This window comes from Dermacentor silvarum, chromosome 1, assembly GCF_013339745.2.
Source record: "Dermacentor silvarum isolate Dsil-2018 chromosome 1, BIME_Dsil_1.4, whole genome shotgun sequence".
In the NCBI taxonomy this organism is placed as follows: Eukaryota; Metazoa; Arthropoda; class Arachnida; order Ixodida; family Ixodidae; genus Dermacentor; species Dermacentor silvarum.
The window spans coordinates 123,290,156-123,316,271 of NC_051154.1; the positions used below are offsets into that span (position 1 = coordinate 123,290,156).

Here is a 26,116-nt window from a genome sequence, read left to right on the forward strand (position 1 = left end):
TTCAATTTGACATTGACTTGGTGCCTTTGGATATGGCAGAAGTTGTGCCTTGACCAAGCCATTGTAATAGTGATTAATCTTAAGAAGGTAAAGGTAGTTGCTGTGAAACATCAGTCAGCTCTGGCTCTGTTAGAAAGAGCCATTTGACCAGGCACTTGTTGGGGACCAGTTTTGTAACATTCATTAAAAGTGACCCATCCTATAGCTCAGTGTTGCATCACAAGTGACATTTAGGGAATTAGTTCACCAAATATCAAAGCTTTTGACTTCAATATTGCTGTAAGTGTAGCATAGACTTTTATTGCACAAAGCTATGCAGTACACTGCTGTCTTCAGATTTGGGAGTGACAGTTCTATAAAATAACTTCCCACTTTATCACTTGTGATGTGCACTTGTTCATAGATGCTAATGTTATGTTTCAGAAAGCTTTTGGAACTCTTGAAGATGAAACTATTTTGTCTTTTCCCCTTTTTTCAGTACATTGAGTGATAAACTTTGTGGCATTGCAATGATAAAAACATATAACTATGCTCCGAATGTTTGAGAAGTTTATGTACAGTTGTTGACTGATCAAGGTGGCTATACTGAACATATTATGGACAAGAACCAATGCTTCAAAGTGACTGTCGACGGTGGCAAAATGAATTCCACACTTCGTTGAAGTGACGGAGTTCGTTTCCATTTGAAAATCTTACACAAGCTTGGGGAAGAAAGTAGCAATGAAAGTTAATTTTCAGGAAAGTGCAACAAGTCGCTTTTGTCGGATTATAGATATATTACCTTGGCTTCCGTGTGTAGTTCGGAAGATGTTTGAAACTGCCGCCTTATTAGGCCGCCGAGATATTAGCACAGTAGCGTACCCGGCCAATTTCATTCTGTACCGAGAACGAGGTAGCCTGACTGGTACTCTCATTTGAACTTTAACGCAAGTTTCTGCGGTTGAATTTTGTAATTATAACTTTCTCTTGCACTAATTTAGATTTTTTTTTTCAGAATTAGTCGTACCATCTGCGGTACTATTCCGTATCAATCCATAGATAATGTCAGGTGGATGGACGTAGTTGTTGGAAAGTGTTGTTGGACCCGAGTCAGCTGGTTCTTTATTCTATGCCCGAGTGGAGTGACGAATGGGTAATGATGTGGGAGCGAAGCGAAGGCATAGCGTGAGCGCTGCACTCGAGGTCACCTATATATAATGAGCTGCACTCAAAGATAAGCTCTCCAGACAAACGGCCCGCGGTGTCAACAGACGTCGTCAGTCGCGTCAGTGTCGCCACGACAGAAGGAGCATGAACTCGCTTATCCGGCTGGATGTTGCGGCATCCCAGCGGCACGAGCAATGAGGGAAAGTGCTGTGCTCGTTTACGGCGTTCGGATCTGGGAGTGCCGGAAGCAGTGTCGCGGCGATGTCGAGGACGTGTGCTTCGCCGTCAGGCGAGCTACGCGAGTTCGCGAATGTCCTTAATGCTGCCGACGCGGACAGTATTTACCTCTACCTGCCCAGAAACCTTTCGTCGTGTCACATGTGCGCTGAGGTTGAAGAGCAGCATTTGGAACACAAGATGAAGCTACTAGCGAGTTTCCTTAGACGAGAGTCATTGGACTCCGGCGATGACGATGTGCTGAGCATGAAACCCATTCCCGCCGGTAAGAGAACGCCGACCTTCATCTTTCCGAACTATATCATTTTGTTGAGCCTTTGCACGCAGTATTCGCGGTTGTCATGGAAGCGAGCTCGGAAACCTGCGCGGAAACCTGCGCGGAACCTTTCCATAGAAAAAAAAAAAAAATATTAATGTTGTTGGTATGACCTCTCTGCTACGCCCCAACAGCCGGGCCATCTGAAGTTCGTAGCGTGTCCAACACCCCAATTTCCCTTGGCGCGCGTGCAGGGTCAGCTGTGAGAGTCTCGTGTCAAGTCAACCGTGCATGCATGGCCACCACTCCGGCCACAAACCGCACATATCTTCTGGTTCTGCTGACCCAGTCGCTGTGAAAGCCAGGTGTTATCGCTTATGAAATGGCATACTTTTGCGTGGATATTTTATTCATATGAAGGAATCCCAAGTCGTCAGAACACCCAGTGTTGAATTTCCGGCTGCAACTACAGCAGCATCCTCCGACGCAGCCTCTCTTGGAGCCCCGAAAATTGAAGCACCGGTGTTTCTCCTTGATGTACAGTCTATGGTAAAGTGCGCAACCCCAGCGCAAGTTCCACTGAAAAAGTTAGAAACCAACAGTTAGTCTACTTGCTGACAACCCATAGCCTAGTCAAATGAAACATAAGGATGGTCCAACAAATGTTTTACACTCAATTCGAGAAGCTAATACACGTCCTAGCTATCCATTCACCAAGTTCAAAATTTTTTTCTTTTTTCTTTTTTTTTATCTTTTAAATTAAGTGAAATTTTCTATGCGATGAAATGTTAGCAGCAAGTTACCTCAAGAAGCTTCCAGTATATTTGTATTGTTCCTAATTAATTAGTTTGTAATGTACAATTAACATTTTAATTAGGATATTTACATCAGATATGTCAGCAGTATGTTTTAGAGCACATTCGAAAACATCAATTCGGTTGCAGCACGCAATCTCTTGCGTGGCTCTGTTTTCCGCATTTAAAAGAAAGCGTGCGAAATATTAAAGGGTCCCTGAATCCCTTTTTATCGAAGTCGAGAAATGCATTTGAAGTATATTACACGCCAAACGCGGTTGTCCTCAGTGAGCTGGAGTGCACTTAGCCAGTGGACTCGTTGCGGCCGCTATCTGTACTACATAGCAGACCGCAGCTACATGCAACTGCAGCGTTTGCTTTGTGCACGATTTGGCTTGAGTACTCCTGTCTCGCTGTGCTAACGTGGTGCGGGACGGCTTTGTCCTGCACCAGCTTGACCGACGCATCCATATCCAACTTGTGCATTTTAAAGTGCTATCAACAAATCGTTACGAAGCGGTGTGCCAAGGCGTCTAACCAGGAGCGGCCAGGAGTGACCGCGCGCTGACAAGCGTTCATGTGGTCTGACCTTAAGTTTCACATGGTTCGAGGCTAGTTGAGTGTTCAAAACTAGTCGAAATTAGCGAGACCCGATGGCTACGACATCGATAAGCTAGTGTTCTAGAAGCTTTTCTAGTGGGCTCACTCGCCCAACGTTCCTATGCTCTCCACTGAAGTGGCCGCTGTTGCCTGCCAATGCGCCCGCTAGAGGTGCTGCAGCAGCTAGCTTCCTCCTGCTGAGGCATGACTTAGTTGTATGCAACAGTACTGAGAAGTGTGAAGGGCACATAACATGGGAGGTAGGGAGCATGCAGTCGACGATAGGATGATAGATTATGGACTAATGTCACATAGGATACATGATAGGCTAATGGTAATGAACATAAATGCATATGGCTCCAGAAGTCTAGGTAGTGATCACAAACGTATTAAGCTGAGTTTTAGAAGAGAAATGAAAGAAGGTAGGAGGCAAGATGAACAACCAGGTGGGATATTTTACTCGGAAAAGCAGCTGGGAATAGCAACCCAACGAACTGAGGAAGTAATTTCAGAGGATACTAAAACAGAATGGACATATGCAAATTCAACAGGGCTATTTGAGCTAGAGCTTGCTAAGGTACGAGTCAGGCCCAAAGGGAACAGAAGACTTAAACCTAAGAGCTGGTGGGATGAGGAGGTTAAGAAGGCCATAGAGAAACGTCAGGAAGCATCCATGGAACACAGATATTCAAAGCAGAGGGGTGAACCAGAAGCTGATGTAGACAGAAAATGGGATAACTTCTTAAACTGTAGAAGGGAAGCATCCCATTTGATCAATGAGAAGATTAGAAGAAAGGGGACCCAATGGTTGTCAGAAGTAAACAAAAAGGATAGAAAAGCAGCGAAGAAATTTTGGAAACATCTCAACTCCTTGAGTAATAAAACTAGCCTAGAGCAGAGGTTTATAGTTGCAGCTCAAGATGTTTGGCTAGAAGGAGATGAAGCAATGGAACATACAAGAACAATGATGACAGAAAAATTTTAAGAATGAAATGTAGCATGTGCTCAATCAGGTGAGGATAGACTGGTTAGTGCAGTGGCTCCACTTGAACAAAGCGAGTGGGAAGGGGCAGAGAAGAGGGTTCCTAGTAGCACGTCGACAGGTCCTGATGGCATCCCAATTATGTTAATAAAGACATTGGGCCCAAAATCTAAGAAAGCATTAAGAGAGGTAGTAAGCAAAATGATAATGGACGGTAAAGCCCCCGAAGGGTGGAGACTAAGCAGGATGAGCATGATATATAAGGAAAAGGGGGACCAATCTGACATAAACAACTACCGTCCCATAACAGTGACGTCGGTGGTTTACAGGGTGGTGATGCAGATTATAAAGGACAGACTGCAGGCATGGGTGGAGAGCGAGGAGGTGCTGGGGGAACTACAAAATGGGTTCCGGAAACAAAGAAGGTTAGAAGATAATCCGTTCTCATTGACACAGTGTATTGAAATAGCAGAAAAGGAACACAGGCCCCTAGGCGCGCATTTCTGGATATTAAAGGAGCCTATGACAGTGTAATCCAAAAGGATTTGTGGGACATACTGGGCACTCTAGATGTGGAAGATGGAGTAAGTAATTTTTTAAAAGATATTTATAAAAGTAACAAGGTGCTTATAAAATGGGAAAAAAAAAGGTATCTGATATAGCAGGGGCTTAGGCAGGGGTGCCCTTTGTCACCTCTGTTGTTCATGCTGTATTTACAAGGATTAGAGAAAAAATTAGAGAGCAGCGGGCTTGGCTTCAACCTTTCTTTTTTCAAGCAAGGAGAATGGATTAAACAGTCATTACCAGGACTGATGTACGCGGATGACATTGTACTTATGGCTGACAGCAAGGAAGACTTGCAGGGATTAATGGACATCTGTGGTAAACAGGGAGATAGCTTAGGTTTGAAGTTTAGTAAAGAAAAATCGACAGTCATGATTTTTAATGATAATCAGGGCAGCGAGCGTAGGATACAGGAGGTTACGCTGGAGGTGGTGGATAAGTATAAATATCTTGGAGTGTGGATAAACAATGGGGCTGAGTACCTAACGGAACATGAAAATTATGTAACGACTAAAGGTAGCAGGAATGCAGCTGTGATGAAAAATAGGGCACTGTGGAATTACAATAGGTGCGAAGTGGTTAGACGGATTTGGAAATGGGTGATGGTCCCTAGTTTGACTTTCGGCAATGCGGTCCTGTGCATGAGATCAGAGGTTAGAGCAAGGTTGGAAATTAAGCAGCGAGGGGTAGGTAGGCTTGCTTTGGGAGCCCACGGAAATACACCAAATCAGGGGGTACAGGGTGACATGGGATGGACGTCATTCGAGGGCAGGGAAGCTAGAATAGAATTTGAACAATAAAGCAAGATAGAATTTGAGGAGCGATTGAGAGAAATGGCGGAAAAGCGGTGGGCAAGGCGAGTTTTCAGTTATTTGTACATGAGGAATGTTGACACAAAATGGAGGAAGCTGACCAGAAAATTGTCAATCAAGTATTTGGACTGCAGGAGGGGTGCGAACCAAGAAACAGCAGTTAAGAAAAAGGTTAAAGTAACAGAGAGGGGTCTGTGGAAAACAGGGATGCATACGAAATCAGCACCGGGAACATACAGAACTTTCAAGCAAGAAATTGCCAAAGAAAATATCTATGACAATTCTAGGGGAAGCTCTTTGTTGTTTGAAGCCAGGACGGGAGTATTGCGGACCTTATAAGATGTACCGAGTCAAGTACCAAGGTATAGACACGTTGTGCGGTGCATGTGGAGAGGAAGAGGAAACGGCTGAACACCTCATACTTTTCTGTAAAGGGCTTAACCCTACAGTGCAAAGCAACAGGGCTGGTTTTTCAAAGCATTGGGGTTTATGGACAGTGGAGGCAAAATAGACTGTAAGCGGGTAGAAATAACCAAACGGAGGTTATGTGATTGGTGGCTAAAATCAAGCCAAGGGGCACCCTCCACAAAGTACAAAATATGTTAATAGTCACGGCTAGGTGGCGTGTGCCACCGCCCGATTTAAAGGGTTCAGCCTCATCCATCCATCCTGAACTCGTCACTATAGTTTCGCTGTCTGGCGTGCGGGTGGTTATTTGTTCTATGCGGCAGTGGCGGTCGGTTGGTTGCGACTTCGTTGCTTGCTGCCGGCTTCATTTCCGTGTAGTGCCTGTCCCTGTGTGTCGCCCACGTTACAAACGTGTGCCCCGGGTTGGCGAAAATGCCTAACCGTCGCCGCAACTATTGTTTCGCGCCCGAGTGCTGTACGGGGTACAGCCGCGTGGAAGGCGCACCGAAGGCATCCTTATTCAATGTTCCGCGAGAACGAAGAAAGCAGTGGGAACGGAACTTTCACTGTGCAGATAAAATATTGGATGAAACATGCGCGGTCTGCGAGCTACATTTCGAGCAGCGATATACAGGGTGGTGTCCCAACTATCATGCACCAAGATTTAAAAATATGCAAATGCCACGTAGCTGGACAGAACCAAGGTAATGCTGCTTGCCGTCGCTTGGAGATACTCAGATTATTTCTTGCATTCCGTCTAATTACATAAGTAGTCTTAATTAGACAACCTCTCAAATATTATAATTAGGCGAAATGTGTCAGAAAACTGTAGAGCAACATGAAAAACATAGCAGGGGCATTCCTCGCGGAAGGCCCCTGCTATCGGAAGGCGCCATCCCCACAAATCTTCCGAACCTGCATGGTTGCAGCGAACACGCGGCTGAACTAACAACGAAGGTGGTCAGTTTCTACCTAACTACTGGGCCGTACTTCTTCGTGAAAGGAGTTAATGCAGAAAAGCGAGGCAACAAGCAGGCAATGAAACCCCGAAAGATGAGACCTCGGCTAAATATGCAACATGGAGGGGGGGGGGGGGGGGGTGAGTGGTCGCGTAGGATGCTGATTTGCTTCTCCATGCTGCGCTGCTACATTTTTGCAAAATGCGCCTGACCAATATGTTGTATTTGTTACTGTAAATAAAGTGTTTATACATGCTCTGAAAAATGCTTGTTTGTTTCGGCCAATTTACTCTTATGCTTTGTATTGTAAGGAAGTGGTCTTGTAAAAGCGAGCGTGCACGAGTGCCGTAGGCAAATCATTTGAGATTGCATATCCATAATTAGTGAATAAATTGGCCTGCGAGCCTATGCGAGCGCTTGGCAAGTTTACTTTCCTACAGCAGCGTAGTGTACCGCGGCAGTTTAACAATCAAACCCGATGCGGTTTTCTTCATCTCCCCTTTTCTTTCCTCATGTTTTAAGTTCCTCTATTCCCTCCCCCTGAAAGAGTAGGCAGGCGTTGTGCCCCTCTCGGTGGCAGTTGTCAGCTTGCTCCCTCCCTATTTCCTTCGTGTCCTTGTGTTATATGTACTCAAACCAAATAATAATAATGACGAAGGTAACGGGTCAACCCTTTGCTCATGATTAGGCGGTGGCACCGACATAGGCAAAAAAAAAAAAAAAAACTTCCCGCGGAAGCGTAAGATTGTAAGAACAAACTAGGCAGACATTCAACATCATCGCGGGAACGACGTGAAATTTTCCCCGAGCCGTCTGCAGTGGTTCGGAGAATCGCACTTTTTTACCTTACAAATACTTGCCCGGTCGGCATTGCAAAAACCGGCAACTTACTTCGAAGTGAAATGGTAAAAGTAACGCCGCCCGCTCGGCAGCTGCCGTGTCCCGGAGGCGCAATTCATTTTCCAAGGCAGCTGTGCCCTAGGACTGAGGCGTCGCCGCACGGGAGAACGTGAACCACCTCGGCGCCTCGGATCTGTTTGTGCCCCGGTGCCTCGGCGGAAGCCGCGGTGTCGGGCGCCGACGCGAAGCGGCGGTCGTTGAGGTTTTGCGGAGCGCAGCGTAGCAACACCCCAAATAAAAAAAATACTGCTCCAGTCGTCAGGTATACACTGCTCTCTCCCTGATAGTGAGATTATATTTGTATCATCAAAACAGTGTTGCGTTTATTTAGGAATAGCATCGATCCCTTAACAGCAGCCACAGTTGTGCCTACAAGTCTGGAAGGTGACAGTGGTCTGCCTTTTACCGTCCTTCGGCTATTCCTGACTGGAGCAGTACTTTTTTTTTCGGGGGGGGGGGGGAGTTTTTGGGGAGCAATATTTTTTTTTTGCCTCGATGCCAGCGCCGCCGACGGCGGCGCTGGCATCGAGGCACCCTAAGGAGGAACCTGTTGCTGCGCCCCCTCTCGGCAGGCAACATGCAGCGCTTCAGCCCACGCCCTCCTCTGAGCCCATTACAAAGCATTTTAGTACACTGTGTAATTCAATGTGTAATTCCTACGCGGGCGACCGCGGCCGAGCGTGAGCAGACGACCGAGTGTCTGCTTCTTCCGGAAGTACGTAATTATTTGCAAACTTCGAAAATAGATTTTCGCTAGCTTCAGTCTGTTTATTAAACTGCGTCAATAAATATGTATACTCAATAACAGTGGAAAGAAGCGCATTGATCCAAACACGCGCCCTTCTTGATTGATGTCTTGGCCAATAGCAGCCGCGCATGGGAATCCGCTTTATTACGAAATAAAGCGTCCAGAAAAGAGTGAGGAGCAGACTTCTGTTGAAAAGAAGCGTTTGAGAGAAAGATTACTTCGCGCTCCGCTTGCGAGCTTCACGCGCCGCACTCATGCAGAACTTTCGCTGAGATGTTGACAGCAGCTTATGCCATCCGCGGACTGTTTTTTCACCAAGCTCGAGGAGTGGTTCAGGGCTCCATTACAGAATCCGGCCTAGCGCCCCGCTTGCGCGCCGCCGTAGTGCTGCTCTCAAACATGATTAGGAAGTGATTAGGACCGAATAGAATAGTGCGAGAAACGTGTATCGAATACTGTTCGAAATAGTTAAAAAATTTATTGCGATAGCAATGATAGGGACACTCCAGGCGAATTTGCGCCGTCGTCGTCGGCGTCACTGTGATGTTCCGTATAAAGTCCCAATGCGATAACATCGCGGCCGCCCGCCGTATGCTGTGGGTGCGAGTTAAAGCTTGCAAGGGTGAGCCGAGAAGGATTGGTGGCTCGATCTCACGTGCATAAGGGAGGAAGGTGGGGAGGAAGCCCGCCGTCTTCCATCGCGTGCAAGGCGGGTAGGGAGGGGGGGGGGGGTTCTACTCGTGCGTGCACTATGGATCTTGAAAGCGATCTGCGTTGGGTACATAGTCTAGGTGCGCCGAGGGTTGATGACTTCGTGTGCGCTGTGTTCTCGCCGCTTAGTTCGCGTTGAAGCGAGAGGCGCAAGCATTTTGACAGCAAGTGTCCGCGGTCATCGAGTGAGATGTGTTCATGCTTGCCCGTGCGCGCGTCACACCATGCTCGTTAATTTAGTTAGCGAGTGTTTACAATACGGCCGATAAAACTACTATCCTTACTTAGTACAGCTGTCAAATAATTTGCTATCATAATCGATACTTCGTCTTTCGGGCGAAACTGCGACATTTTTAGAAAATAAAGAACCATTGACATCCCACTATTAACAGTGTTAGCAAGTTTCTGCCATAGCATTGCACGTTATGATGTGCTGCTCATTAAAAGTTCAAATGAGGCATTCGGAACAAATACGCAGTTTGTTCGCATACCCGGAATTCTTCGCATTGTGCGAACGATCGCGGTTTAGAAGGAAAAATCTGGCTGTCTGTGTAACTTGATAGCTTGCTCCACTTCTCGCCTTTTATGTGGCTGCCTGGATGACATTTATCGCACTTTATGTTAGATTGCGCACACTAGAGGATTTAAACTATCCCTGTTTATGCATTCCGACTATTCGATTCGAAGACCGTTCGAATAGGGTAGGATGTTTTCAGATAAGCATAATCACATGCGGGTCCCGAATGTGTGTGTGTTTTCACTTGAACAAACGATTTATGGCTTACATACAACTTAACCTATGCCAAGTTTTCTATGCTTTCGTACATTTGCACCTGACTTACGTCACGCACGCACACACACTGCTGAACGCGCGGCGAAATGTGTGTAGTCTCTCTTATGTGCCGTTATCTTTAATTTGGCGGCAAAATGAGAAATCGCATCACGTTATCATTTTTACAGTTCTCGCGTGGCATTAAAAACAAAAAAGAATGATAGTCTCAGATATCGCTCTAAATTTTCATAGGATTACCTATTGTCATCGGTTATCTGTTATGCGTAGAATCATGTTGCATTAGTTCGTCCTGAGTGCAAAAGAAAGCAATGAATGTTGATGTTAGGCTGCGGTGTTCGGTCTCCGTGATTTCTCTTCTAATAACGTCGCGCCGTGCAAACGTCATGTTTAACGATGGCTTCTGGTTGTTCCATCAACTAATAAGCAGTCTGCAGGGAAGGAACACGAGTGTTTTTTGTAAGAAATACTAAGGCGTGACTAGCTTTAATTACGGTGGCACTGTGGATATGGCGTTGACCTGGCTTCAACTCCATGCCGCGGCAGCCATATTCCATTGGAGGCGAATGCAAAGACGCCCCCCCCCCCCCCTCCCATATTGATATTTAGGTAAATATCAATATGGGATATTTAGGTAGGGGCAGATGGTATAATATAATCCTGAGCCTTCCACGGCAGCGTTTCTCATAGCCACTTCGTTGCTTTGAAGAGATTTAAACGTTCTGTCAACCACACACACAAAAAAAAGTTTCAACCGCATATAGCAGGCTTCGCTTTTTTTTCTTCTAAACTTGATGCGTGATAGCTGGGACGCCCTGTATATATGCAAGCAAAATTTGGGTCGCCATACAATTAGTGCCAGTGGTTCAAAACAAATAGGTAAAGCTTTATGGCAGATCTTTTTCTCAATACGACGCTCCACTGATTTTACCAAACTACAAAGACCCCTTTTAGTGTTAAAATTATAAAATTATAATCATGCTCTAATAATAATAATAATAATAATAATAATAATAATAATAATAATAATAATAATAATAATAATAATAATAATAATAATAATAATGTATTTTTTGTTTGATGGCATTTCTCGTCCAGCGATCGATTCGGACCAATTGACATATCGAGCCCCCTCACAACCGCATTTAGTTCCAATACGAGTACAAATTCTAACACAAATAGATGACAACAAACCATATAACAGTAATAATTGACAGTGGACCTGACACTACGGTTATCCATCAGCATATGACACTGTATGGACACTAATAAAAATTACCTATCGACTAGTATGGACCCAATGCAAATTCGCATTGACTGATAGGAAAACTGATAAACTAATATAAAATTTACCAGGTAATAAATATCATTTATGTATACATGAAATACAATACATGTATTAGACAATACAAACTTGTATTTTAATTTTCGCTATCGACAGCAGACACAAATGGTTGTACTGTTTTCTTAAGGCGCGACGACTTGTTCGGTTATGATTTCAAGAAATACTGCGCATACATAGAGCTTTTCGCTGTGGACCTCATTCGAAATTGAAGTGAGTTGAATGGGCAGTAGTGCCAGGCCATGCTGAAGGTCTTTTCTAATGTGAACATGAGAGTCGTGCCAAATTCGACCCTCTGGAGTATGGTAGACTCGCGCTGGTAGAAATTGACAGGGTCTTCTTCTTTCTGGGGTTTTACGTGCCAAAACCAGTTCTAATTATGAGGCACGCCGTAGTGGAGGGCTCCGGATTAATTTTGACCACCTGGGGTTCTTTAACGTGCACTACAACGCAAGCACACGGGCGTTTTAGGGGCGAAGCTCCCTAGGGTGTGGGTCTGTCCCTCCTCTGTAGTATGTAGTAGTAGTAGTAGTAGTCGTAGTAGTAGTAGTAGTAGGTAGCCACGTCTACTTTTATGAAAAAAATTCCGAAAGTTGTGTCCGTAGCGCGGAATCGAACCAGGCAACCCTCGCTTCCGAACGCGCGGCGCTAATCACTACGCCACGAAGCGCACATGCATGGACACACGCACCACGATGACAATAAATACCCAACATTAACGAAAGACCACGTTTCTAACGCGTTTGTGCTAGCGCGTTACGGCCCGTGTAAGAAGCTGGTGTAAGACGCTGTGGCCTCTCCGCCTTACCCCCGTATTCATAAACGCTCCTCGACTTGAACTTGACTTGCCACCGCCTTGGGCAGCGCGTTCGAAACGCGTTGAAGGCGGTGGCAAGTCAAGTTCAAGTCGAGGAGCGTTTATGAATACGGGGGTTATACTCTCTCAGCAGTCATGTGATGGCGTCGGCAAACGCGGTGCACGTTCCGGCATGTGTAAACGGTTGCGTAAGACGCTGTGGCCTCTCCCCCTTACTAGAGAGTACTGCACGTTTCTAACGCGTTTGTGCTAGCGTCCCCTTAAGCGGGAGATGGTGCAATTATAATGAAGGGCGCTGTTATAAAATAGGAATGACGTCACATATGGCGCGTGTCATTGGTGGAAGTAAATCGTTCGATTTAGTGCGGCGAGACTCGGCAAATTACACGGAAGATTCACGGTTTACCGATGATTCCCTCCGGAGCTTCGCCCACTCATCATCATTCACCCCGTGGATATGCGGGTTTTTTTTTCTTTCTTTTTTTTTTTTTTTTTTTGCATTTAGCCTCCATCGAAATGCGGCCGCCGCGGCCGGGATTCGATCCCGCGATCTCGTGCTGCAGCGCAACGCATTAGCTGACTAAGCCACCGCGGCGGGTTAGTTGAGAGGGTCGAGGGCCTTCTTCTGGTTGCATGCAAACAAACTCCGATATTACACCTCCTCCCCCCCCCCTCCCGCAAAAAAAAATAATAATAATTAAGCGGAACTTCCCTGAACGGGAACTCTCCAAGATATGCGTAGGCTTATATGGCGGTCGGCGTGATGCGGAATGTGTTATGCGTGGTAATGATGTGTGTCAGGGTTATGCTGATGTAGCTTGTGGTATTTATTTATATATGCGTGAGTAGTACGAGCAGAGAGATGCACATATTTACATTGCCGAACATATACATTCCGCACCGTGCCTACCGCCATATAATGCTATACGCATAACTTCGACAGTTCCCGCTCAGAAAGGTTCCGCTTAATTTGTTTGCGCGATGGCCGGCGGGACATAACCAACGCGTTAATGCCGTCATAGATAGCGCAGGGGGGATGGATGCGCGTGCATGCGTAATTAATGCACGAGTGGCGCATCCTCTCGTTATGCGCCCCCTTTAGCCACCTTCCATCCTCACTGGTCGGCCCCGCAGCGGCGTCTGCGTCAGCAGTGTTTGGATTCGGCGGAGGCAGCACACTCTTTTGGCCTCAGCTTCACGTAGACGGCACTCCCGGACTGACCCATCCGGGGGAAATCGGTTGTTCCCTTTTGTTGTCCTCCCCTCCAACCTTCGCCTTTCTCTCTCATTTTTAATCTTTCCTCCCTTCACATCCTTTTACTTCCGATTTTCCAGGCAGCTAGGCACCTGGTGTAGTTTATCCAACATTGGGTCTAATATATTAGGTTATAGTAGCTATGTACATCTGGCGTCGGCGTTTCCTTCAGGTCTCGTAGCGTCCCTTTGTCGGGCTCGGTGGTATGTAGCTGGCATAAAATTAAAATTATGGTGTTTTACGTGCCAAAACAACGATCTGATAATGAGGCACGACGTAGTGGGGGACTCCGGAGAATTTGGACCACCTGAGATCCTTTAACGTGCACCTAAATCTAAGTACACGGGTGTTTTCGCATTTCGCCCCCATCGAAATGCGGCCGCCGTGGCCGGGATTCGATACCGCGACCTCGTGTTTAGCAGCCCAACACGTGTGGCTGGCATAGCCGCCGAAATTAAGTAAATATTTATGGATTTATCGTCTTTCCTCCATCTGCCTGATCGCCCTCTTACCGAAAGAGGGCGCACCGAAGAAATGGTGCAGTTTTTTTTTTTTTTTTTTTTTTTTGGGGGGGGGGGGGGCAGCGCAAAGAAACCTTTCCATGATTTCACGTTAGTCATAGTGAGAACGCTGAAAAGACCGTCAGAGTGATTTCATCCTTCATTGTTGCCAAATGTTTAACCGATACACTAGGTCCAGGCTACAAGGTCACGGAAATGGCCAGTAGCGACCTCCAGCTTGAGGTTCGCGACCAGCACCAGCTCGTACCATTCGGGGATGTACAATTCACGTTGACCCCACTCCGATCGTTGAACATATCCAAAGGAATAATTTCTAATAGATGAACTTTACCGAAGAAGAGCTCCTAGAGGGCTGGAAAGCACAAAACGTGACACAAGTACAACGAATAAAGAATAAACGAGACAACGATGAAATTTCCACGAAGCAACCAGTCCTTACATTTGGCTCCAGTACTCTCCCAAAGACCCTCGAAACAGGATATACTAAAATCCAAGGCCGTATATCCCAAATGCGCGTTGATGTTTAAAATGGCAAAGCTTTGGCCATGGCTCGCAAAACTGCCGATGTTGACTGACATGCGCAAAATGTGCTGACCATCAACACGCTTCTGACAACTGTACTGGCACACTCCGCTGTCCAAACTGCGATGGTGACCAATAGCATATTCTCGATCCTGCCCTACGTGGAAAAAGAAAAGACGTCATCACACTAAAAGTAAAACAAAACACATATTTCCAATAAGCACGGAAGCGTGTTTCCTTCTTTCATACCGCACGGTATGGTGGTGTGGTGCGTAAGGGGGCAACGCCACAGCAGACTGCGGCATTGGCCAGGACCACAAAGAGTGTGGCCGCGGTGGTGCCGCCAACCCCCCAGGCGACAGCAGCCGGCGCTGCTGCGCCGTCTCTGAAGGAGGGCCCATCGACCTCTGGGTTGGTGGCCTCCAAGGCCTTGCTTTTCAAGGCAAGACCTATATACGCTGAAAACACCCCGCTCGAGTGAACGGAAGTCCAGCGGCTCCCAGGACTTCCGTTCACTCGAGCGGGGTGTATGTTCGAAGTGTGTTAGGAGTGAGCGTCTGGATTGTTTATGACAGCGCTAGAAAGGGCCCGCGGGGTTCTCCTTTGTTGCTTACTTTTTTTGCGTAAATTCCTCCGGTTTCCTGTGGTCACTTTTTTAACAGTGTCGCAGCTGCCGCAAGAATTGAATCAATAATTATCCTTCGGAGTGGGCGAAGCAGAGCACGCTGTGTGACCGTGCGAACTTCCGTGCACGCGGGTGCGATTCGAGACCGAGCTCTTCGCTGGCTCCTTCCTGACTGTGCTTGTCACGCAGCGGTGGGCGGCGCGCTGCGCGGCATCCTGCGCCGGGACACTGCGAAGAAGAGCCCCGCGTGGCCGGAGCGCCGTCGGCGGGGCCGCCTGGTCACGTTCGCCGACTCGCTGGGCCTGGAGCTGGAGCACGTGCGCCGCCTCGTGCACCGCATCCGGACGCCTGCCGCTCCGGCGGCACCGCCGCCGCAGCAGCAGCCGAACGCCGCGCCGGCCGCCCTCGAAGCCGATTTCTCGCCGGCCAGCGGGGACGAGCTGCGGCAACGCATACACCGGGACAAGGTGCGTGGCTGGAACGAGTTGCAAGGAGGTGCGCGCAACCGCGAGGGCGTTGACGACGGGAGCGCGGACGGACGCACACTCGTGACACTGCTGAGCGAAGGCTCATCCGACAGAAAAAGCTGCGGACATCTTATTTCACGTATCACAAGAACGTCAATAAATAAAATAATAATAATAATAATAATAATAATAATAATAATAATAATAATAATAATAATAATAATAATAATAATAATAATTGTTGTCATTAATATTATTATTATTCAGCATAGCACATGACACTGTGCAGAAAGTGATTAGCAAGCCGTTGCAAAGCCAGTGTGTGCAGTTTGTGAAGCACAACCCCCAGCAGATAACTAATCCACACGAAGTTATCCGTTCGAAAGCAATTAGCATCAAAGTGCGTGAGAATTGGCACGAAAGAAAAGACTGGAAATATAATACACGAACGTGAATGAAGATACAAACTCAATATTGCGCGATTATTTACTGAAATTTTAGGAAGCTGCTTCAATTGATTGCATTCTTTGATACGAAAGGGAAAAAAGTCGCCTCGGAAATCGTTTGACACGTGTTGTGTGTGGGGAATATAAAAGAGGCGCTGGCGTTTACCCTATCTTATACGAACCCTCTGTGCAATATAACGCTTCCTTGCAACGTGCGGCCATATTTTCTGAGTCGCTGGCGTCATGCATCACACCACCTAACATGCGCCGTCGTCCGAACGCCTCTGCGCCGACCTATTCTTATATAGCCGCTGACGCCACGTTCTCCCCACGCGCCGCGCCCCCTGCGAGGCCCGCCGTCGCGCACATCGCTACGATCTTTGCTCCCAATGAATTCTGATTGTATGAGGCGCTTTTCAGGACCTGTCCCAGAACGTACAGAAGTCACCTGGTTGTGTGCAAAGTTCAACCTTTATTCGTTTGTCTGCCGCCATCGCTTATACAAGTTGCGAGCACATTTCATGTTATACGGAGCCGCTCGCTGGGCAGTTATGTCAACTTTAATCATCGTGCCTGCTCTTTATAATTAAACAATTTGATTTCTGAAAGCACATTCAGTCACTCCACACTGCACACTATATCTGTGCAAAGTCAACTCGCTACCCCGATTCCTCTGCCTGCATCAAGCGGCCTGAGACTAAGCGAAAGCCGTTTACACAGTCATTTGCTACGAACGAAGTGAATTCTACAAGAACATAGCCAAATTCAGTTCGAAGCGGGCGGCCGGGACCGCCGCCATGTTTTCCGTAAACTACGTAAACCACGCAAAGATGGTAACGTTAAATCTGAGAAATAGCGTACGTACGGCTAAACGGTATGAATCGTTTAGCGTTCTGCGCATGCGCTTTTCGATCCCGCTATTCCGCTAAGGCCGCTATTGGTAAAAACGCTAAACTAAAACTGCCTATTGATGCGAAAGCATCAAATAGTCAATTGAGCAAAAACGCCGGCGTCTGTCGTCTGGAGCAGCGAAACAGCACCTAAATTCCCATTGGCCACGTCACGAGCGTGCCTCGACGGAGCAGAGCGAGCGAAAAGGAACACCTGCTGCCGCAATAGCGCGCCAGGTGTTGCGCGTGTGGGGAGAGCTAGTGCATCGCCGCGACGCCACGTCACCCACGCTCTCGGAAGCCTGTGTTACCCGCGCGTTCCTTGTCCGCGCAAGCTCTCGCCTCCGTTCTAACTGCGCTTCGGTAAGACCAACTCAAAACGCGCCAAGCGTCTCAACGTGCTCGCTTGCCCGCGAGGAGTTCGTAACTCGAAGGACCGCTCAGCGGCGTTCAGTTGGACATTAATGCTTTCGCATTCACAACTCATAAGAAGTGGTTAGGTGTCCTCGCATTTTTTTTCCTTACGATCTTTCGCAGCTTCCGCGTTGGAGAACCTCTGTGGGCAGTTTCACGTTGACGTTTGGCATCGTGGAAGCGACCCCTGGCTTCGATTGTTTATGTTGGAAGTGGAACTTATTTTGTCACTGTATATTAGTAGTATTTAGTTGTTTATTTTACTTTACAGTGATGAAAAGTAAGGAAATTACATGATGACCGCACTGTAACTGTCCAGCTACATCTGCTGACACCTGAACGGCGGTCTGCAGTGCAGGTATAGGTTAAGGTGTTGAGGAAAGTGACGGGGAGAGAGGTAGGAAAATGTTTGCATACTGTACAATGAGATAAAAATAAATAAATAAATAACTAATCAAATAAATGAATATCTGACTCTATTGCTTTCCTCACTCATGGCGGGTTATTATGTTTCTTGCGCCCTTCCGCCCAACACCCTTCTCCTACCTTGCGCGTTTTTTTGTTTCTCGCATCCTCTTATACGGATAGCTGATAAGACAAAATACAGAGTTAGGGCGGATTCCCTTGAGGGCGCACTAGGGGGGAGCCGCCCCGCAACTTGTCTCGCGAATTAATGCACTGAAAAATCGCGGCGCGTCGAGGAAACGCGCAACCAGAGATCTGTGGCGCCTTTCCTCGAGTATAACAAGCCTCCTTAGAATATGACTGACCACCACGTGCCGATTGCGACGACACCAGCTGTTCGCTGTTGAGCCGGAGACTTGTTTCCATTTGGCGCGCAAGTGGCTCGTCTGGAACGGCGCCAGACAAGCGTGTCTGCTGTAGCGCTGTGGGCCCTGTTTGGCGGCTGGCCTGGCTAAGCAGGCGGCTCCCGCGGATATGCGAGGTGCTCGTGCGGTGAGCCGGCAAATTGCGCCGAGGCATTGGAGGCACTTGGCCGCTTCCGCGGAGTTTCAATGGTGCGGTCTGCCTGGCGGATGCGTGCGCGCCGCCATGCACGCCTACTTGAGTGGCACGTTCGGAGGAAAAAAAAAGAAAGAAAAAAAAAAAAAAAAAAAAAAAAAAAACACGAAGTGGCGCCAGACTCCGCGAGGCCGACGGTTGGGAGCACAACTTGGCTCTCTTCCTCGTTGCATTGATGCAAAACAGTGTGGCGTGATTGAGGAGCAGTGACGACGTTTATGTGGCTTGAATGTGCGGACTTCTACGTAATAACTGTTCGTACCTCAACGAAGAGAAAGCGTTACGTTACAAAGTGGCAGATAATTTAGTGAATGATCTGGGCGAAAGAGGAAAGAAAGACAAAAGAAACGTTAAGAAAAGAAATGCTAAAAGCAATTTTAGTAGTGTGCGCAGTACTTAGAAGGACCGTACGGATGGAAACAGCGTCGTCAAGAAGCAAGAAGCGTACTGAAAAGTCCGTTTTTATACACGCGCTTACAATGTACGTTATGTCATTTGTTGTGAGAATATTGCAAGTTCCGAAGCAAATTTACTGAGGAATAAAACCTTGAATAAAGCCAGCGTTCGATACATGCAGGGCGCAAAACGTTTCGAGCCCAAATTCCTGCGCTTACGGACGAAATAATTGACGCAAAATATTTTCGAAAAAATGTCGATGATGCTTGTTTCTGCTATAAATCGATTCAGTAGAAGGGCCTTCCGCGCGATATAAGAGACCGGGATACGGGGAACGTTACGATTAAAAAACAAAATGCAGTAATTGAGAACATAATATGCAGAAAGCACGATATAACTAAGTTAGATTAGTGGTGAAAAAGAATATTGAAATAGGTTAGGTGGACGGTGCAAGAAGGGCCTAATGGGTTGGGAAGTTTCTGTTGCAGTTTGAAGCATTTTCAGTTAAGGGGAGGAGTGTCCATACGCTCCCGCTGCAATGGTTTATCGGTCACAGAGTTTTGCTGCTAGAAACGTGGTTGCAGGTTTGACTCCCGGCTGCGGTGGCCGTATTTTGAAAATACCAAATGTAATATGACCTTATTGTATTGATGTTTAGGCTAACGATTACTCCAGCAGGTCAAAATTTATCCTGAGCTCCCCGCTGCGGCTTCTTGTAGCCGTTAAAAGTATCCAGTACTGGATATCAATGCCAGTACGGTCATCGCACCGTGGCAGAATAAGAAGAGAAAAAAAAAGGGGCGTCTAACATTTAATTTTAACTCCAGAAACATACTTTACAGGCGTCCCTCCACAAATGGTAATGACGCCTTTAAATCTGGCTTCTCCACATTAGGACTTCTTATGGGGAGAAGCCCGCTCCTGCGATTTTTTTACGCATGCCTGTCAACGAGGTCGTTACCCTGACAAGGGCCGGTATTTTGTAGCGATGCCTTTGCATTGCTAATGCCTTTTCGCGCTTTTCGCGCTTGGTCAGTGGTCAGAGCGACGGTCCGCTCACGTTATCATCGGGATGAGCCGGGCGTGAGCGGTGGATGATAAGGCTAGTATAGAATAAAGCATAACGCATCGCTACAAAATACCGGCAAAGGATCAGCATCGTTATGAACGTATAAAAAATAAAGCACACCCCGTCAGCCTGGGAGAGGACACTGCTAACAACTGTCCCTCGATGCGGCGCAGGTGTGCCTGAGCGCGCTGTCCGTGCGCGAGCTGACGCTGCACGGCACGGTGAGCGTGGCCAACTTGACGTACCACAAGCACGTGTTCGTGCGCTACACCGCCAACGGGTGGCAGTCGCACGTGGACTGGCCGGCCTCGTACGTGCCGGGCTCGCTGGCTGACGGCGTGGACCAATTCGAGTTCGCGCTCAGCGTGGCCGACGCGCCGCTGCGCTGCGAGCTGGCCGTCTGCTTCGAGACCGAGGACGGGCGCCGCTTCTGGGACAACAACGGGGGCGCAAACTACCGCTTCCGACGCTGCGGCGGCGGTCGGCCTACAGCCGCGCCGCGGACCGCAGCCGACCACAAGGCGCCGTGCGGAAGCTGGCTCCACTGGATCTGACGCCCCTCCAGATTGCGTGCACGCGAAAGAGATTGAAAAAGCAGGACGCCATACCTCCAGGGTTTCTCTAGCTTTGCCTGTATACGTACGTTTTGCCATTCGCAGAATGCCGGAGAGGACCCGCCGCGGTGGATTATGGAGTTCTGCTGCCGAGCACGAGGTTCGACTTCGGGACGTGGCGGCCGCATTTAGATGGGGGCGAAATGCAAGAACGCTCGTGCACTTGCGTATAGCTGTTTGTTAAAGAACTCCATGTGTTAAAAAATCCCCCCCACCACTGTGGTCTCTCTCATAACCCACTGTGCAGATTCGGGTCGTTAAACCCGTCAATTTAATTTTAATATCGGATACTTCAACGGCAGCTCTAGTGGCGCCATCTTACAATGTTGAGTTCAACCAAGACCGCATAAAGTTATTGCAATGTCAGAATATGCGAAATTAGCCGGTGGCGTAAAGGTGTCTGCGGAAATCGACGTTACTAATCTAGTAACGTTGGCGGAAACATAATCACGAATGCACATAGTGACACTTTTCCTTCGACTATGATGTTTTTTTTTTTTTTTTTTTTTTTTTTACATTAGCGCAACCCAAATTCTGAGTTGGGGGGCTAATGTCAAGAAAACGTCATATGGAATATCAACTCGCCCAAACCGCCACCCTTGTAATCCACCGACAGCAGCTTTGTGGTTCAACAAACAACCACAAGACGTGGGTGTAATCGCTGCCGCGATCATCTATGTCGCCGGTGTTCCGTAAATTGCAATACGTATACTGACAAGCTAAAGCTCTCTATTAGGTAGTTAGTGTAAAGCGATCGCTGAGAGACGAGACGATGGCGGCTACATTTATTTCTGCTCGGTGGCGTACGACGCAGCGGCACGACCGGCCGAAGCGTCCGCTCTCCTCTTCGAAATCCACTTCATTTCCCCCTGTTTTAACTCCGTGCTTGCGCTGGCTACGCTCCAACACGATATCCGCAATGGTGATCTTCGGAGGAAGGTCTGCGGTGATGATAGATGCTGAGTTTTAGCGTGGAGGATACGTACTGACGTATGCGTAAACTGAAATACCGGAGAACGTGAGCAGCAGCGCTAGTGGCGGCACATTGTGACATTTCGTTTAAGCAAAGCGTGGCTGAGCATTCATTGCAGTGGTCGGCACTGTACCAGTTATCCCCTGGCGCAAATGCGCTGACAGCGATGACCCTATAGCGAAGGTATTTTCATGCACTTTTTTTTTTTCGAAGAAAGGAGCCGTGCACAATGCGATAGGTGTTCCTATAGAGCGTCGATCACAATGTCGCAACAAATGTTGCCGCTGGAGCGGCGCCACCCTTACAAGCTATGTCACGTTCCAGCAGGACCTTCTTCCTGTATGTGCGTGCACAAATGTTATACAGCCAACCAGGTTGATTTGGAACTGAATAGTGAATATTCCTATGTGATGGTACGTCACCCTTCTTCCGCTTAAGAAACAAAAGGCACCATTACATATACTCAACATCTATTGTCCTCCCAAGTTCAAAAATGTAGCTTTCGAAGCCCTCTTCAGTCGGGCCCTGAAGGCTGCGGGCAGGGACCCGCTGGTGATCGTGGGTGATTTCAACGCTCACAGCACACTCTGGGGGTACGTGCGTGAAGAGAAGCGCAGGCGCAAGGTGGCGGAACTTGCGTCCACGCTGGGCCTGACTCTTCACACCGACCCTGCACATCCAACGCGCGTTGGTAACTCCATAACTCGGGACACGTGTCCGGGCCTTACCTTCACCAAAAACATTAGACACGCAGAATGGGCCAACACCGAGGAAACCCTCGGCAGTGACCACTGCATACTCGACACCACCGTCCGAACCAAACCATTGGCAAGATCCCACGCCCAAGCCCGCTTACCCGACTAGACAAAATTCCGGCAAAACTACACTAATTCGGCCCTTATCCGCGAACAAGGTTACCACGCGTGGTCACAAGAATTGGTTACACGCCTTCGTTGGACAGAAACTCAAGTTCAACTATCGGAGGCCACGCCGGAGGTGGACAACCACCTCCTGCACCTCTGGGAGGCGTGGCACTGCCTCGTCCGCAGATGGCGCCGCCAAAAACACAATCGGAAGCTTAAAACTCGTATCGCCGAGCTCACCCAACGAGCGGCATGAGTACGCGGCCCAGCTCGCGGACTCGAGTTGGGTAGACCGATGCAACACGGCCGCTAGACAAATGTCTAGCCGGAGCACTTGGGGTCTCTTTCGCGCCTTAATCGACCCGAGTCAAACCAGAGCCGAGACACAAAAACATCTCCAACGGGCTATCCATGGCTTCGACGGAGACACCTCAAAATTAGCATGCAAACTACTTGATCAATACCTCTGTATCCAACATGACCCCCTAGGGCCAGCGTACTCGTATGCAGGTTCCGAGAACGCGGAGCTGGATCAACCGTTCCGGCTCCACGACCTGCTTCAACTAGACCGCGAAATTCTAATCCCGTCGAATACCCCCTGAATGGCAAGGCAGTACTCGCCCTTGATTTGAAAGGCGCTTTTGACAATGTCACACATGACATAATTCTGATGCACCTCTCCGAAACCAACTGTGAACACAACACGTTTCAGTACGTTATAGGCAATTTCTCTCCGACCGGCAATCGTATATCCGGATGCAAGATGAAGAACACGGCCCCTACCAATTAGGCACGAGAGGTACCCCGCAGGGCGCAGCCCTCTCATCTCTACTGTTCAATTTGGCAATGATGAAACTCCCGGCTCAGCTGGAGAGTGTAGAAGGCATACAGCACGCGCTGTTTGCCGACGACGTTACCATCTGGGCTAAACACGGATCGGTAGGAGACATTGAGGCCAACCTGCAGCAAGCGGCGGAGATCGTGGACGCCTACACCCGCCACTGTGGCCTTCAATGCTCCCCTGCCAAATCGGAATTTGTGCACATTCACCCCTCGCCAAAGTGCACTACCAAAATTGAACTGTCCCTAGCTAGCGGACCTATCCCAGAACACGACGAGATCAGAGTACTGGGTCTCTTAATTCATAAACACCGCCGAGTCGACACAACACTGGCCAAACTGCGCAAGGTGGGGGACCAGGTGGGCCGCATGGTCCACCGGGTCTCCAATAAATGCGGGGGGTTACGGTGCAAAAACGCCTTGCGGCTGGCGCACGCATTCGTAACCAGTCGAGTCTTTTACTCAACTCCTTACCTCCACCTTCGCAGGTTGGACGTGAACGCCCTCAAGGTGGTTCTCCGTAAAATTTACAAGCGTGCTCTCGACCTCCCGGTCAACACGTCCAACCAGCGCCTCCTGGGCCTGGGGATGGTCAACACCTTCGCGGAGCTCCGAGAAGCACACTTGATGAACCACTACAAAAGACTCTCAAGGACGCCGTCGGGTCGCCGCCTTCTTGCCCGTACACATCCAACACTAACGGAAGAGTGAGTGCGCATCCCCGAAATTTGGAGATACGCCCTGCACGTACGCCCTCTTCCGGCCAACATGACGCGAGACGACCATAGTGACCGGCGCCTCGCGCGGGCGGAAGCCTTGGCACGCCATTATGGGAACAAAGGAGTATTCTACGTGGAAGCCTCCGGCCCACACCATGGGGGTTGGTACACGACCGCAGTCGTCCACCAAAAGACCGCGGTGAACGACCTTACGTTCAAAGCATAAGACATAACACATGCGGAAGAGGTGGCCATCGCGCTCGCCGCCACAGATCAGGAGTCGTGGGTCATCATCACCGACTCGCGAGGGGCCTGCAGGAACATCGAAAGGGGCTTTATTCCCTATTTTGCGTACCGCATACTTCAAAACAGCGATTATCTCGGCGCCCCCGCGTCCCGCACGATAATATGGACGCCCGCGCACACGGGTCTCGAGGGCAACGAAGCGGCTGGCGCCGCTGCCCGCGCGCTTACTCTCCGGCCATCGCCCTCGCCTCCCCTCGATGCGGACTCCGACCCCAATCCGGCTTTTACCTTTAAGGAAATCACCCAACATCACCAATTCGGCCACGCGATCTGGCTTTTACCTTTAAGGAAATCACCCAACATCACCAATTCGGCCACGCGATCTTTCCTAAGCCCTGTAAGGGCCTCACGAAGGCGGAGGAGCGTTTACTCCTTCGCCTCTATACTAAAACGCTGCTGTGCCCGGCAGTCCTAAAACATTTCGACCCTGCGTGCACAGGGAAGTGTCCCCACTGTGAGGAAACATCGTTGGACATTTTCCACATGGTGTGGGCATGCCAATCCACCCCGCACTTTCCCCATATACCCAACCCTACCCGGGAGAACTGGAGGCGGCCCTGCTCGGCTGCTGCGACCTGGCGAGCCAGAAGGCCTTGGTCGTGCGTGCCCGAGCCGCAGCTATAGCCAATGGGCTCCTGTAATGAGGAGCCCATCTAGTGTTTATAAGGAACGTCCCTTAAGGATCGCTCCACACCCTCCCTGTCAATACTTCGGCCAATAAAGTTTTTCAGTCAGTCAGTCTGTCAGGCGCGGCTGTTGTATACCGGCCTCCCGCTACACGTCTACGCTTGTATGTTTCCGCTATGCTGAAACCTTGTGTTTCTAACTAGGACTGAGAGACGCTGGACCAGAAAGAGAGGACCTTGGGCCATAGCGCTAAACTTACGTGCATCCTCTTGGTCCTCTTGGAAAAAAAAAAAGCAAGAAAGAGGACGCTGGCTTAAGCTGTGTTCAACATGCTCAGTTCCTTCCGGTTTGCTCTTAGGTTGCGCGCATATAGAAGATCGCGCGAAACGTGTAGTGTGCCTTTCATTTTCATGCCTTGCGGCCAGTTAGGTTGTGACGATCTTTCTCTCTCTCTGTCTTTTTATTTTATTGTTATTATCATTATTATTATTTTTTTCATGCTCTGAAATCTTTTCGTGAACGGCTGTGCGCACTTATGGAGGAATGAAAGCTAGGGTTTTCACATTACATTCACATCAGACTTAGTATGACGTACCTTGCGCTGTATTTGTCGGACGCTACATTTTAGAAATTCTTTTCTTCTTTTATATATCACTCGCCGCGGTGGCTTAGCGGCTATGGTGTGGCGCTGCTAAGCACGAGGTTGCGGGTTCGATTCCCGGCCGCGGCTGCTGCATTTCGATGGGGGTGAAATGCAACAACGCTCGTGTACCTAAATTTAGGGGCACGTTAAAGAACCCGGAGTCAGAATTAATCCGGAGTCCCCCACTACGGCGTGCCTCATAATGAGATCGTGGTTTTGGCACGTAAAACACCAGAATTTAATTTTAAGCTTTTTCTTTATTGATGAAACCAAAATGTTGCTATATAGGGTGTTCTTTGTCTGCAGTAAAATGTATGTTTGCTTAGGTGCAAGTACCGCAGTTTACTTTTGTCTAACTTTTTCTTTTGCATTATTATTTTTCTTCTTAAATTCATTTTTAAGAATTTTCTGATTGACTTCAAGTCTAATCACTTCGGTTGTGTGAAGATTTTTATGGTCTTTTTTTTTTCTTTTCTTGTTAAAGAGCGTCATAATAACGGGTATCTGTGAGCAGTGTGTCGGAACGGAACGAAAGCAAAAACGAGAAAGGACGATAGTTTTGACCGGAACGAAAACGTAACCGAAACGTTATTTATTTTTTTGTTCCGGAGTGAAACCGAAATATTTTTTATCGGTTTTCGGTTCAAGGGGAAAGTGGGCAATCCGCAACAGCCAACTTCCGCCAACGTGAGAATTAGCGCGTATAGGGATATAGTGTGAGCGATAGCCGGTCGAGCGCTCCACTAATCTAAGCCTACCGCTCGGTGCACTAGCAGATTGGCATCGTAGCATAAAACCCAGGACTTGCGCGCTGAAGAGCTGATCGTTTCGTTTTCT

General features: G+C 48.3%; 2 protein-coding genes across 2 annotated transcripts; both read left to right on the plus strand.

Annotated features, from left to right (window-relative positions):
- Positions 1–1,067: 1,067 nt before the first annotated feature.
- Positions 1,068–24,909, plus strand: LOC119435968 (protein phosphatase 1 regulatory subunit 3C). Its single transcript, XM_037702685.2, has 3 exons — positions 1,068–1,648; positions 15,179–15,456; positions 19,868–24,909. The coding sequence occupies exons 1-3, from the start codon at positions 1,408–1,410 to the stop codon at positions 20,246–20,248; spliced, it is 900 nt and encodes a 299-aa protein (XP_037558613.1). The 5' UTR covers positions 1,068–1,407; the 3' UTR covers positions 20,249–24,909.
- On the plus strand, positions 22,901–23,695 carry LOC119456042 (uncharacterized). Its single transcript, XM_037717671.1, has one exon. It carries the CDS (start codon positions 22,901–22,903, stop codon positions 23,693–23,695), a length of 795 nt encoding a protein of 264 aa, XP_037573599.1.
- Positions 24,910–26,116: the final 1,207 nt, after the last annotated feature.